The sequence below is a fragment of the Haemaphysalis longicornis genome, unplaced genomic scaffold, assembly GCF_048455015.1.
Source record: "Haemaphysalis longicornis isolate Haplotype H1 unplaced genomic scaffold, Haemaphysalis longicornis Haplotype H1 scaffold_6, whole genome shotgun sequence".
Taxonomy (NCBI): domain Eukaryota; kingdom Metazoa; phylum Arthropoda; class Arachnida; order Ixodida; family Ixodidae; genus Haemaphysalis; species Haemaphysalis longicornis.
The window spans coordinates 172645062-172659923 of record NW_027526407.1 but is presented as its reverse complement, the minus strand read 5'-3'; the positions used below and the strand labels follow the sequence as shown (position 1 = coordinate 172659923).

General features: G+C 48.1%; 1 protein-coding gene across 1 annotated transcript in view; it reads left to right on the top strand.

Moving 5' to 3' along the window:
- LOC144143373 (lysosomal acid lipase/cholesteryl ester hydrolase-like) overlaps positions 1 to 14657 on the top strand; it is a 49761-nt gene extending 35104 nt beyond the window's left edge. The window contains exons 4-6 of the mRNA XM_077675138.1: positions 6943 to 7014; positions 11681 to 11749; positions 14192 to 14657. Of these exons, the coding sequence (XP_077531264.1) occupies positions 6943 to 7014; positions 11681 to 11749; positions 14192 to 14446 (396 nt within the window). The 3' untranslated portion in view covers positions 14447 to 14657. The remainder of the gene's footprint in view (positions 1 to 6942; positions 7015 to 11680; positions 11750 to 14191) is intronic.
- Positions 14658 to 14862: the final 205 nt, after the last annotated feature.

Sequence of the window (14862 nt, the reverse complement as noted above, 5' to 3'; positions counted from 1 at the left end):
GGGACCGAGGTACCTGTGAAGAAACTTTTCACAGAGGCCTGATGTGCGAATCGGAGTCCAAAGTAGCACCTCATCCCCTTTGCAGAACTCAACAGAGCGATGTGATGCGTCGTATCTTGCCTTCCGTTCTTGCTGACTCGAATCCGTGTGAAGTCGTGCCATCCGTCGACAGTGAGCGATCCGCGTGGCGAACTGTTCATGAAATGGTGAAGTGGCAGAGACCGGAGCAGAGAAAAAGGCGGTGTCCAGTGCAAAAGAGGGTTGGCGGCCATAAACAAGGAAGAAGGGGGAGTAACCTGTCGTGCGTTGAACCGCTGAATTGTAAGCAAACGTAACAAAGGGTAGGATGATATCCCAGTTTCGGTGGTCGGGGCTTATGTACATAGACAGCATATCGCATAAAGTGCGGTGAAAACGTTCGGTAAGGCCATTTGTTTGGGATGATAACTAGAGCAAGTTTTGTGAATGGTGTTGGCAGCACGAAGGACTTCGGCAAGGACCTGAGAAAGAAATGTCTTGCCGCGGTCACTCAGCAGGACCCGAGGGGCTCCATGTCGCAAGATGATATTGCGTAAGGTGAAGTCGGCAACTTCGTGAGCACAGGCAGACGGGAGGGGAGCCGTCTCCGCGTATCGAGTCAAGAGGTCCACCACAGTTACGATCCAGCGGCAGCCATTAAATGTAGGAGGTAAGGGCCCATACAGGTCTATGCCCACGGTTTCAAAAGGAACAGATGGGCAGGGAACCGGATGCAACAATCCAGCGGGAGGGGACGTAGATCGCTTGCGGTGTTGGCGCGGGGCGCACGATGGGACATACTTTGCAACACTTGTGGATAAGCCTGGCCAAAAAAACCGACTCCGGACGTGGTCGTATGTCTTTTCAAAGCCAAGATGTCCAGCCGTCGCATCATCATGAAGTGCTTTAATCACGCCAAGACGAAGCTCACGAGGAATTACTGGCACCCATTTGTAGCCTGTAGCATGGCGATTCATGTGGCAAAGTACTCCATCAATCAGCCGGAAGTTGTTAAGTTGGCGTCGCAGCCGCCTATTCGGTGGTCGGGCAGATCCATTCAGGCGGTCGATGAGAGTCCGACAATACGTATCTGCCCGCTGAATCGATGGCAGGTCAGTTAACGCATCCACCGAAGTATGGTTGATAGGCGCCAGAGGTAAACGGGGTTGGCGTGGTTCGGTGATGGTAGCAGACGACGAAGTAGATAGTGGGCATCGCGACAGGGCGTCAGCATCTAAATGCTTTTTACCGGACTTGAACACGACCGTAAAGTCGAACTGCTGTAAACGTAAGACCCAACGGCCTAGGCGCCCAGATAAATTTTTCATAGTTGAGAGCCAACAGAGGGCATGATGATCTGTGACGATGGTGAAATGACGGCCGTATAAGTATGGGCGAAACTTCTGAATGGACCATACAACAGCTAGGCATTCTTGTTCAGTGATAGTGTAGTTTTGCTCAGCGGGTGTCAGTGAGCGACTAGCGTATGCTACCACCCTTTCTCTGGAGAGAGTGTCACGCTGAAGAAGAACGGAGCCAATGCCGCACCCGCTGGCATCAGTATGCAGGATGGTAGGCGCTGTATCGTCAAAATGACACAGGACGGGATCATCTGTAAGGGCGTCCTTAAGGGCTTGAAATGCTTTCTGGCAATCGTCTGACCAGATGAAGGGCACGTTGGCACGTAACAGCTGGTTCAAAGGGGAAGCGAGGGTCGCAAAGTTTCGAATAAAACGGCGAAAGTATGACGCCAGGCCAAGGAAGCTCCGCAGATCTTTCAGTTGGAGGGGCCGAGGAAAGTTTACAACCACGGCTGTCTTGTCTGGGTCCGGACGTATTCCCTCTTTGGAAACGACATACCCCAAAACTTTAATGCTCTTGCTTGCAAAACGGCACTTATTCGTATTCAGTTGCAGTCTGGCGTTAGACAGGCAGGTCAGGACTTCGTCAAGGCGCTGCAGATGCTGCGAAAATGTGGTCGAAAATAACACAACATCGTCCAAATAACACAGACACGTCTGCCATTTGAGGCCACGAAGGACCGTGTCCATGAGTCGTTCGAAGGTAGCCGGAGCGTTGCACAGGCCAAACGGCATGACGTTAGATTCATACAAGCCGTCTGGGGTGGCAAATGCCGTCTTCTCCTTGTCGGCTTCGTGCATAGGTATCTGCCAGTACCCGGAGGGAAGGTCGAGGCTTGAGAAGTATTCGGCCCCTTGCAAGCAGTCTAAGGCATCGTCTATGCGGGGCATAGGATAGACGTCCTTTCGAGTGATTTTATTGAGCGCCCGGTAATCTACGCAGTACCGTACAGATCCATCCTTTTTCTCAACCAGAACAACGGGAGAATACCATGAGCTCGTGGATGGCCGAATAACCTTCCGTTTGAGCATATCGGCAACATTATCTTGAATTATCTTGCGCTCAGACGAGGAGACGCGGTATGGTCTGCGTCGAATCACGGCTGACCAGTCCGTTTCAATTCGGTGCTCTATTGCAGTAGTCTGTGTGAGACCAGGTGAATGAACGTCAAACGAATCGCGGTGCTTGGCCAAAACATCGATTAGTAGCTTGGTCTGAGTAGGTGTAAGGTCGGGACTGAGCGTGGCAGTAAGCGCTGACATATCCGCTGGCACAGCCATCAGTGTGCTAATTGAAGGGGACGTTCCACTGGAAACCACTGAAGCAAGACTGCTATCAGCCACCGAAGCTATGGTAGTTCCTTCAAACAACAGAATGGGTTCATTTGTGGTGTTGAAAGCAGCCAGGACTGTAGACCCACTCACAAGCCGAAGGAGGCACGGTGCGATGGCAATTCCTTGTGGCAGAAATCGAGTGGACTGTACCGCCAAAACATCACCGTCGGCAAATGCGTCGGAAGAAACGGATAGAATGCCTTCACAACCTGCTTCCAAAACGTGATCAGAATTCAACTTTAGGGTGGGGTATGGCACATCTGGACAACTGAGATATTGTGTGTCAGCAATACGGATGGCCGGGCGACGACAGGAGATAACGGCAGAGGCAGAGGCAAGAAAGTCCCATCCGAGAATGAGGTCATGGGCACACGGGGAAATAACTGCACACTGAATAGAATGGCGAATTCCTCCTATCGAGACACGCACGGTACAATAAGCACTGGGCTGGATGTCATTGTCATTGGCACCACGTAAACAAGGACCGGAATAAGGAGTCTTGACTTTTCTGAGACGCGAACACAGATTAGCACAAATCACGGAAATTGTAGCCCCAGTGTCAACTAATGCTTCCACTTGAATACCTTCGACAACAACAGACAGCATATTAGCCGGTAGTTCAGGAGGAATTGTGGTCGGTACAAGTGGTGCAGTTTTCCCTCCAAAAACTGCAGCACCTAGTTTTCCTGTTGTCGGTTGGGGGCATTGGTGACAGGTCGAAGTGGTGACAAGGCCCGACGGAATGGCGAAGGGGAACGACGTCGAACGGGGCGAGAATCGCGGGGATAGTCCATGGCGTCAGGAGAAGGAGAGGAGCGGGCTGGAGGGGGCGAGTACCCACGCTGACGGGGGACGTAGCTGAAGCGGTTGTCTCGTTCTAAGGGGGCTGGAGGGGGCGAGTACCCACGCTGACATGGGGCGTAGCTGAAGCGGTTGTCTCGTTCTAAGGGGGCATAGCCTAGTCGCTCATCTAGCTGGCGTCTGCGGCAAAAACGGGAAATGTGTCCTCTGATGCCGCAGTAGAAGCACACAGGCCGGTCGCCTGGAGCACGCATCGGTCGCCACGTTGACGAGTAAGGTGCCGGCATCGATGGCGCAGAGAGGGCGGTCAAGTGGGCGGACGCAGTCGGGTGCACGATGTGCTCCATGGGAATGGGTGGTCGGGACGCAGCTTCTGAATACGTGGGAATGTGTAGTGGCGCAGTCTGACATGGTTGGGGAATGTTGGTCATACACGCCAGCTCTTCCTTGATCACGTCCCGCAGTCCATGTGCGCAGACAGGAGCATTCTGGGGGCAGGGAGCGTCACGCTGCTGCTGCTCCTCGCGTATGATAGCGCGTATTTAAGTACGGAGCTCCACATTCCCAGAGGGGATGGTAGGCCAGGAATCCTGCTGGAGGCGAATAGCTTGGAGATTGTCAAGGCGCTGGCATATCGCCCGCACTTCTGCATTGGTGGTGGGATTTTGTATCGCCAGGGCATTGAAAGGGAAAGAGGAGATTCCTTTCATGATGTGTCGTACCTTATCCGCCTCTGGCATGTCTTTGTCAACTCGACGAGACAGTCCGACGACGTCTTCTATGTACGAAGCGTAGGTTTCCTCCGGATGCTGTTTACGGGCGTCCAGTTTCTTTTTGGCTCCAGCCAAGCTAGCAGAGGACGTGCCGAAAATCTGACGCAGTTGCTGAGTGAAGTCACTCCAATCAGAGAATCCTCCCGCATTATTGTGGTACCAGGTCTCAGCCACCTTCTTCAAGGAGAAACCAACGTTCTGTAGCTTGAACGTGTCGTCCCAGCGGTTGAAGGAGCTTACCCTGTTGAACTGATCGAGCCATTCGTCCACGTCTTCACCACGGAGGCCATAGAAAAACGGAGGATCGCGCTGGTGAGCGGTGATAGTAATGGCGGGCTGGACAGGAGCTGCTGCGCTGTTAGCACTACGGCTGCTCTCGTGCTGCATGGTGCTGGTTGCTAGCGCCAAACGCCGACCCGATCGTAGCTCCAGCGGTGCGACCAAGAGAGGTGGACGTCGGGATCAAGCGCACACTCCACCACTTCAGAGAGTGAGGGACGAGGTCTCGGAGACGACGTTTATTGTTCTCCTCGGAGCGAACGTAGCGGGAAGCGCGAGACCGACGATGGATGGTAATGGCGATGGGGCGTTAGTTCAAGAGATTTGGAAGCGTATCCCTCAGTGCTCACACTGGCCATGATAGTGGCGGTATAGCTTGCACTGCGTATCCCGTTAATGTAACGTCGCGAATGCTCACAATATATATATATATATATATATATATAGAGAGAGAGAGAGAAATATATAAATACACACACACACACACACACACACACACACATATATATATATATATATATATATATATATATATATATATATATATATATATATATATATATATATATAGATACCCACATACGTACATACATACAGTGCAACCCCGCTTGATACGTCCCCCGGACGTACGACGACCCGCTTCGTAGGACGGACCTTTCAACCGATGAATAGGCTTTTTTCTCGTATTTTACACCACTTTGCCACCTCCCCCCGGCCTTTCTTTATTCGTTATCCCCGTTTGATGCGCTTGATGTGCAAAGGTCCGCATGCAGGCCACACCACTTGCTCAACAGACGCAAGCAAGCAGGCGGGTACTCGCGAGCGGGAGTTAATCGCGACGGGCCCACGAGGCAGCAGTACACCAACACGCCAACCGCGAGAAGTCGAATTTCAGTTGGCAGGTGGACCGTGAAGTTGAAGCTCCTGTCGAGCCGCCGACGAACACGAAAACAAATACTACGCAAACCCACGGACATGACCGAACACCCACTTCCCACGCCTGCTGGATTGAAGTTTCTTCCTTTCACGGTGCTCTCTCTCCCTATATCTATGCTGTCTGCTTATCAGGGTCTTTCAACGCCGCTTTGTCACTGCGCTACTCTACTTGTTAAAGGGACACTGAGGTGAACTTGCCAAGCTCCAGTTTTTGCTCGCACTGCACAAGCTGGCTCAAATTAGCACACTTTTCATCGTTTATCCGGTTAATAAGTCAGCAGTTATTTCATAAAGCCTGAAAGAAGAAAAACTACGATGCGTGGTCTGCGGTGGCTGCACCAACTAAAGGCTGTGACGTCGGGAGGAGGTGCGCCGTGATTGGACGATGCCTAAGATTTGCATTGAAGCAAGCTTCGGTTTCGGTTCTGTAAAACAAAATGCTTGACATCCGACGTTCTCGTTGGACGGCCAATCTTTTATACCTGAATATTCGGCATACCGCACTGCTGCCATATTTTCGGCTGTAAAATGCTAAAGATACGTCTCTCAGGACAGTTGGAATAGTAGCAATCACTACCCGGGGCCTACGCAGTGTATGAACGCCCTCCGCGTCACCGCAGATGCTCAAATGCCATGCCCTTTTCCCCCATTATTGGAGCTTGCCACACTCATCCCTGTATCGTAAAAAGCGTGTTCGCACCAGGCCAAGGGTCTGCTGATTCTGGCCTGTGCCCACTGGCCGCAAGCAGTCGGTGCTCATGGCAACAGCACCCCAGCGAGAACTCACTAGCATGTAAGTGTCAGTCTACGCGCGTTCAGTGAACTCACTCGTGGAGCAGTGAACGTTACGGCGCGAAAATGGTGAACTCAGTGTAGAAAACATAGGCCCAAAAAAGAAAAAAATCAACTTACAAAAAAAAGAGTGGACCCTCGGGGATTCAAACTTGCTACCTGCAAAATAACACACCTCCGCTCTGCTGATCGACAGCCGACCAAAGCCGCAGCCTCCTACGCATGCGGAGCTGGGGCGTATCGGGCGATGTGACTCATCTTGTTGCCCGTTCGCCATGAAAGAGGAACGCCGCGTTCACCTAGAAAGAAAGCGAGGCCGGGACTCCTTCTGTGAGTTCTGCACGGGCCCGAACGGCTTTGAGCCATGGTCGGCAATACAGGTACATTAGAGCTTAACCAATTGAAGCCAAGACTCAACCGTGACTAAGCCAAGCGTTTGCTTTGCATATGCAAGGTTAGCTGAGCTAATCCGCAACCATTTTACACCGCTTAGGGTGAGAGTTTATCAAGTACTACATGCGTGAAATCAAACTTGCAGGAGAGAACACCTTTCTTTTGCAATGATGACATTTAAAGCAATACGGCCAATAATCTTCAGATTTAATTCGAATGCAAGTACTTGAAGTACGCATCTTCTTTCAACACAGACTCGAATTCTGGTATATGTCGCCAACGCTCCCGTGGGCACGTCAAGCCAGAACGCCCTTCATTTCGCCCAGGTGAGAACCAGTGACGTTTTACAACCGTGCAGGGTTAATAGCTTTATTACTCGAAAAGATTGTATCGCTTGAAAAAAAATATTGACGTCAACAGCAAAATAAAGGCCTCGTGGTCGTCAACACTACTTAGGTCGGTCAATTTTATTTGGTATCCTAAAGTGCTTTTACGTTCGAGGCTATCGATGGCTTAACTGGCTAAACAAATGCTATTCTACAAATGAAACTAAGCAGCGCCAAAAACTTTCGTTGAACGAAGCATCATAAGTTTTCGAAAAAAAACAACTAAGAGGCATCCTTTGGAAATGAATTATGCGGAATGCAGTTGATCAACTATTTAAATTTTAAAGATCATTGCCTTGGTTGTGGAGCAACATTCAACTTGTTCAGCTTGTAGAGCTGTAAAAATCTGTACATGGAAAGCAATGTAGAGAAACACCTCTTAAAGCTGGTTTGATCTCAAAAAAATATAATTAGGAATTTACGATACCATACGCTGGAGTGGGCAAATCAGCCTTTCATTCCACCTTAGGGCACAAGTACTCGTTTATATTGGTGCTGAGAATAGACGAATTACTCGTTCCGAAGCCAATGCTTTCCAGCATCTTACACCCGAACTTTATCGCGAAGCAAACAACATACATCGAGATCTGTATTATTAAAATGCTTTATGATGTATGTGCAACACCGTAATATTTTGGTGGTGAACCAGAGAAATTTCAAAAAATTTGCGCAGCGAGCACTAGGGGTGCAAGGATAGAGAAAAAGGAAAATTTGGGGCCTTCCTAGCTTCTCCACAAACTAACAGCGGTTCTATTAGCGGTTCCACCAGTGCAACTGACAGCGGTTCCACCAGTGCAAAGCCGTTTTAGACGGCCGCGTAAAGCAAAGACCATAAAAATATGTACAGTGCTCACGGATTGGAACGGGACACTGCGAGTGCGTGACCAGCGGTACATGCAGCGCCGCCCGTGGACGCCCGTGGAAGCTAGGTGTTGCATTGTGGTATACCAAGAGGATGAGAGCGTTTTGACCGTAGGCTTGCTGCTTCCGGTTGCCAATAAGCGGGGCTGTGGTTCCCCGCAGCGACAGCAGTGCGCTACCAGCCTGGAGCGCAGGAGCGCGTTTGTGCGCCGGTGGTAGCCGACCGGCGGTTCACGCAGCCAATTTCGCGACATCGTCCGCTCGCGCGCTCTGGTTACGCGTGTCCCTTCGATGTGACACAGATAATGTCCTAATAAGGCACGGTCACGCTTATCTGAATAAAACGAGCATCTGCACGAACGAACAGCAAATTTATTCCATGATATAAACTAACAAAATAGGAGAGCCAACGAAGTACTAATGCACCACACCACACGCGAACGTGCCTGCAAAGGTGTCTTCCCTTTTTTTTGGTTTACATCCTAGAATAATGTTTGCTGCTTCTTCGTGCAGACGCTCGTTTTATTCAGATAAGGGCAACCGTGCATTACATGAACATTAATTTGTTGCATCGGAAGAACCCGCCGCGGTGGCTCAGTGGCTAAGGCGTTGCGCTGCTGAGCACGAGGTCGAGGGTTCGATTCCCGGCCGCGGCGGCAGCTTTTCTGATGGAGGCGAAAAGCAAAAACGCCCGTGTGTACGAGATTTCGGCGCACGTTGAAGATCCCCAGGTGGTCAAAATTAATCCGTAGTACTCCACTACGGCGCGCCTCATCGCCTGCGTTGCGTCGGCGCGTTAAACCCTACAATCAATCAATCGCATCGGAAGGGCACGAGTAACAAGAGCGCGTGCACACGATGTCGCGAAATCGGCTGCGCGCACAGCCGGGCTAGTACCGTCGGCGCACAAAAGGCGTTGCAGTGCTCCAGGCTCGCAGCGCCCCGTTGTCGCTGCGGGGAACCACAGCCCCGCTCATTGGCAATCGGAAGCGGTACGCATACGGTCAACACGCTCTCATCCTGGCGGTATACCACAATGCAACACCTAGCTTCCACGCGCGCCCATGGGTGGCGCTGCATGTACGGGCGGCCACGCGCTCGCAGTGTCGCGTTTCAATCCGTGAGCTTTGTACAATGTTTGATTCAGCGGAAATTGTCGTAATCCCTTTTGTCGTCGTCTTTGTACGGCACAGCCACGTAGGGCAAATTCTTTTGTAGAGCATCCTCGCGCCGGTGGACCTCCACTTCATCAGCTGGTCCGGAAGCCGTCTGCACGTGTGGATTGTGATGATGATGACGATGCCTTCAGAGGTTTTGGCGTCGTACCCACAAGAGGGATTTGCCAGGGCTGACTCGGTTGTTGAAATACGTGAGGACATCAAAATGCTTATTTATTTCCGAAGAGTAGCCGTAAAGGGAAACTTCGTCATGAAAAACACCCGAATTACCCATTATTAGCTCCCGGTAGCAATTAAGGGGATGGCTTGACAGATTCATCGCCGTTGTCTTCATCACGGCGGACCCTTGGCGCGCCGGTCCCTGCACGACGACGACGACGACGAAGGCGGGAGCACTTCAGCACAGTTTCTTTCTCACAGTTAGCGCCCATTTCCTGGCCAGTTCCCCTGAGTGGCTGAGTGGATATGAACCATCCTTCTGGCACCAACCAACCTTGTGGCGTAAGCCCCCGCAAAAGCCTGGACGACGCCGGGTGGTCTCCGCGAGGCACGCGCTCACGTGCGGTCGGTGTTTTCTCTCCGATGGATGGATTTGTGTCGGCGTAAACAGCTCTGCTGTTAAAAGTGCTGCACTGGAGCAGTGGGGCAACATAGGTTATCGGGTAGATCATAGGCCAATGATAAAGGCTAACATTATTTGTAGCAGGACGATCCAAAAAGACAACATGACAAAATACTTTTGACCTGTTTACCAAAGATATGGTAGCCGACGTTTTAAGGACCATTCAAAGCAGTTTACTTCACACTAGAGGGCCAACACTAATTGGGAAGGGTATATGTTAAGGAGCAGCAATATACTGTCGCATTGTGCTACCCTTGTTTTTTTTCCACACGCGCCTGTACTTGGTTGTTGATTCTAGCAGAGTATGGGGCTTTCTAAACGGGAGATTTATAGGAACCTCTTGGAAGCGACAGACAGGAACATTGCTGAGCAACTGGCATTTAGGAGTAGGCAAGAAAACGAGCTGCTGAGCGTCAACCGCAGCCGTAAGTCGAACGCAAGTTGCTTAGAACGTTGGCTTACACTTTTTGCGACAATCACCGGTCACTAGATGCCAAGTAGAAGCGGCAACGTATGCAAAGTTATTATTCAGACATAAAGGCATGTGTTTTCAATTAAATTCATCCGGCATCCTAATTGTTGGGCATTGGATGGCAGTAAAGCGGCAGCCACTTAAGAGCTCCGCGAAGCAGGTCCATAGACGTGTGCTCCCGGTAGACGGCGCTGGTGTCAGCAAACCGTCTACAGCAAACCTCTCAGCTTAAACCATAGTTAAGAAATACACAGGCCATGAGATAAATCGAACGTTGGGTGTGGTAAGCTTTGTTCCAATCTATGAATCGCAACTATGCGGCGAAAATACGCGCCCTCTGCCGCTGACACTGTCATATTTTAACTACCGAAGCAATGGACCGGAATTTTCACTTACTGTTTGAGATAATTCAGCATATGATGCTGCTAGTTTCATAATGTTTACGAACATCAAACCTTACGTTTCAAAATTGTGGTTGGATCTTACGGAAGTTGTCACCTTCAGCGGAATTTATTTATGAAGAAGAAATTGTTCCACAACTGAGTAATATTTCATGGCAGGAAAGGAATACCCGAAATTCGCCCAGAGCACGCTGAAGAAACCGGAAAAGTCTCTAATTGCTTACGAAATGGTTTACTATACGGCTTTCGCTACTTTAAGAAAACTAGGTGCTTGTTTTTGGTAAATGGTACAAAATAAAACTGAGTAAAGAAAACGTACTGCTTAAGGATACAGTAAAAATAGCCAAGGAAAAATGCGAATGCGGCAGAACTGCGCTGGAACAAGAGCACAACACCAATAAAGGGAGCGAGGAAAGACGATAAGGACAAAACACAGTGAGACAAAAAAGCGCACCTTAGGTATGTGAAACGTCGTAACAACGAGCATGATATAAAAACAGTGATGAAAGAGCCCGCGATAAAACAGGATGGGAAAATAGCGGAGCAGGGGAACAGCGTAGTGGATAACGCCGGTTACGTCACACGTTTAATTGGCTAGCGTACAATAATATACATGAAGAATCTTCAAGCCACTCTTTAAATTACATGATATAGACTGAGCCACCGGCACAATCAATTTGCTCGTACTTTCCAGTTTTCATATCTACGAAAACTGTAGATAATTGCTGCCTTAGAGAGTTTCAGATAAGCGCGGTGTCTTTTTGCTGTGATGTATCGTTCTTCGCTCGTTTTTTGCTGTTGTGTACGGACATGCGCTTTTTTGATATCTCCAATTTTTATCGCTATGCTTTTTAGACACGTGATGTTATAACGGTGCTATTTTGTCACCTGGGGTTTTCTATTTCGCGGTTTTTCTGCAGCCCCACTAAATTTGTGTACACAAAGCGAACTCTACGTGAATTTCCATAATTCTTGAGAGTGTTTCTTTTGTGTTACTATCAGTAAAACACTGCATTCTTAGTGATACTGAGAATGGTTTCTGCGGAACGTTAAGTTTTTGTTTTTGTTTTAGCTGGTCAGAGCAAAAAATTTCGTCAGATATGACTTCGGCGCAGTCAAGAACCTCCGAGTCTACTCCCAGGTATGTCTAAGAGCTAAATCTTGTTAAAACTAGATTTAAGGCTGTCGTTTATTTGAAGTGCTGCTATTATTGAAATGCATGTAACCCTTTTAGTGGTTTTTTTCGGCACTTTGTGACCCGCATGAATCAAGCAAGACATTTGCACGCTGTATTTTTTATTTAGAGAGCGTGCATGCGTACGTCGTGGACTTTCGGCATTCAGGAAACCCACCTTAAATAAGGTCTTTATACGTGGCCCGTGTTCTTTGCACCTTCATTGAATGATCACATTTCAAAAATACGACTTACATTTGAGCTGCCTGAGTAAGAAAAAAACGTTTATTTCAACTGCGGCATCTATTACTGCCCAAGATTGACCCCCCGAGGTCAGTAGCCAGGGCATTGTGGTACCGTGCACAAAAATGCGTGTTTGGCCCTGGCCCAGGGGGCCGTCTTTTTGATGAATGCGAAAAGCAGAAACCACCCGTGTGTTCAGATATCAGAGCACGAGGAATATGTCCACGCAGATAAGAAAGGTATTTAGTGGGCCGCCTAATAGCCCATTTTCAGCTTTTAGTGCGTAAAACTTTAAAATATATATTTGAGCCGAAGAAATTAGCTTAGAAGAGCATTACAAATAGTCTCTTCTGCGATTGAGTGCACTTTAACCGACTTTCCGCGACTAAAAAACTGCTATAGAAATTCGCGCGCCGAACTACGGTGTGACGGCAGGGGATACCTAGAGCGTATTGGTCTCCTAATGTGCTCGTGTCCCCAAATTGCATATTCGGGGAGAGGGTTATTCAACATACTTCAGGAGCAGTAAGAAATTGAAAAAAAAACTTCTTATCACCGCAGCACACGGGGGTTAGAGCAAACAATATTTTTGAACTGATGAATAAAAAACTGGAGGAAAGTGGGGTTGGTGTAGAGGTCAATTCTGTTGGCACGTCCACAGAACAGAGCGGGTATGCTACCATGCTCCTTTGTTTTTTTTCTTCTGAAATATACTACGTACCACCAGACAGGTCGTCCCTCACAGCCTAAAAAATGTATCTGAAATTCTTCTTCATGCCTTATGAAACAGTTTTAAAGAGGCTGTTGAGAAGACATCATCTTATAGCAAGAGTTTTTGAAACAATTTTGTTGCTTCTCTGCTGATAAGAAACTGTTAGTAAGGATAATGACACCACTGTCCCAAGATATGCGTAACGTTAGCAGTATTGGCGCGGGTTAAAAGTTGTACTGTGATAGGCAACCCTGATTGACTAAGAGGACAAGAAGAAGTGTTGCTTTTGCGCAGCAACTGTTCTTGTCAAACAATAAACAGTAGATTAGACAATAAATGTCGTAGAAAGTTTCAGTGCCTATCAGTACGCGCATCGTTAGGTCAGCTAAAGTACTATAAGAAATTGCTCCGTTAGGGAGGTTCCAAAAGTATCTGATCGGAAAAACGTTTCTAACTTAAAAGCAAATAGCGAAAATACGCCTTCTTTATTCTACTGTCAAATATTACGCGAGGATGAGCGCCTAGCAAATATTTGAAAGGAGAAAAATCCACAAGGGACAAAAAAATAACATCTGATGAATACCGCGAGGAAACGTGTATTGGGCTAGGAAATATACGCAAATAATGCTCAGGCTAACTTAACGCCTCCATGATTTTCCCCCCAAAAAAGCTGCAGGTAATGACAGGCAAACCTGGCTCACTTAGCAAAATTTGATGTTGTAAGAGAAAATTTTGCTATTCTGTTTTTGCAATGGCAAAGTGGTTACAGGGTGCCCTTACTCTCGAAAAACGGCCACATAATTTCAATTAAAACGACACTAATCCACAAGAGCATAACAATTACACTCACCAGCCTGCTCTGTTTTTGTACACGTATAATAAGGTAATAGTGAACCGCTATAGCGACACCATAGATTTACATCCGAAGAATTACGTGGTGTTTAGAAGTAACTGCCTTACCGTGGGTCGCATCCATAAAATTTCTTGAGTTAAACAAACCCTATTACACGACATTTACGGAGAATGATGATGAAGGTCTGTTTTTTTGGCACAGCAACCGTTCGGTTATACTGCCCCAAACATAGACATTTATGGATTGCGAAAGAAAGTGTTTCGATAGACATCGTGCGAGAGTCTCTCGGAAGACAGTTACCAAGGACGCATGGCAACGATATTCTGATAAAAAGAGAGGGAAGCCCTATATCCAGATGGGTACCATAGAAGGGGACAGAACCTCCTAGAAACTGCATCCAAATCGCCTGTGCATATATTTTTTGTAGAAAACCAGAAGCAACCTTTCGGAAAATCTCTTTAGTGCTACGAAGTAGGTAAAACAGAACAACATATTTCCTTAAAAACGTTTCCAAGAAATGTCATCTGTGGAGACGTTAACTCGTTAGTTTGTCCTAACGTGGACTGAACAGAAAGTACCTGTGATTTTTTCGTCTGCTTAGATAACGCCGCCTGCGTACCCGCTGGAGAATATTCGAGCTCCAGTGGCACTGTTTAGAGGCCTGGCCGATGTTACCACAGAAATTAGAGACTACGACGTTCTCAAGCGGCGGCTGCAACATGTACTCGTGTCTGACTACACCATCTCTGACCCCGGCTTTGTACATCTGGACTTCGCCTTCGGCTTCAATGCGACAGACATACTGCACATTCCTATGATTAACCTCATGCGGAACTACACATCCATGAATCCGTGAAGTGGACTGGGATACAGTTTTAATAAAACGAGGTTGTCACGAAAATATGCAGTGCGAGAATAAACCTGAAATATCAGATGAATTAGCAACCCGAGCGCTATTTTCAGCTTGTGTTATCCGGCACTGGCACGGAATTCATGAGTAACACGCAGCATTTGCAGAGCCATTGTTGTTCTCACAGTCAAAAAACAGTTACCGAAAAATAAAACTAAATACGTGATGCACTTTTATATGCAGTGCAGCAAAAGTGCGGTTGACTCGTGATTTGTTTATCGTAGAATGGTTCTACTATTTCATGAGTCCTTTTTGGATACAGTGTCTTTGCCTGTCTGAAAGAAGACGCAGTGGTGGAATGCATGCAGGTTTATGACGATAACTAGCCCTTAGGAAACGGGAAAAAATCAGTCTGGAAAAGA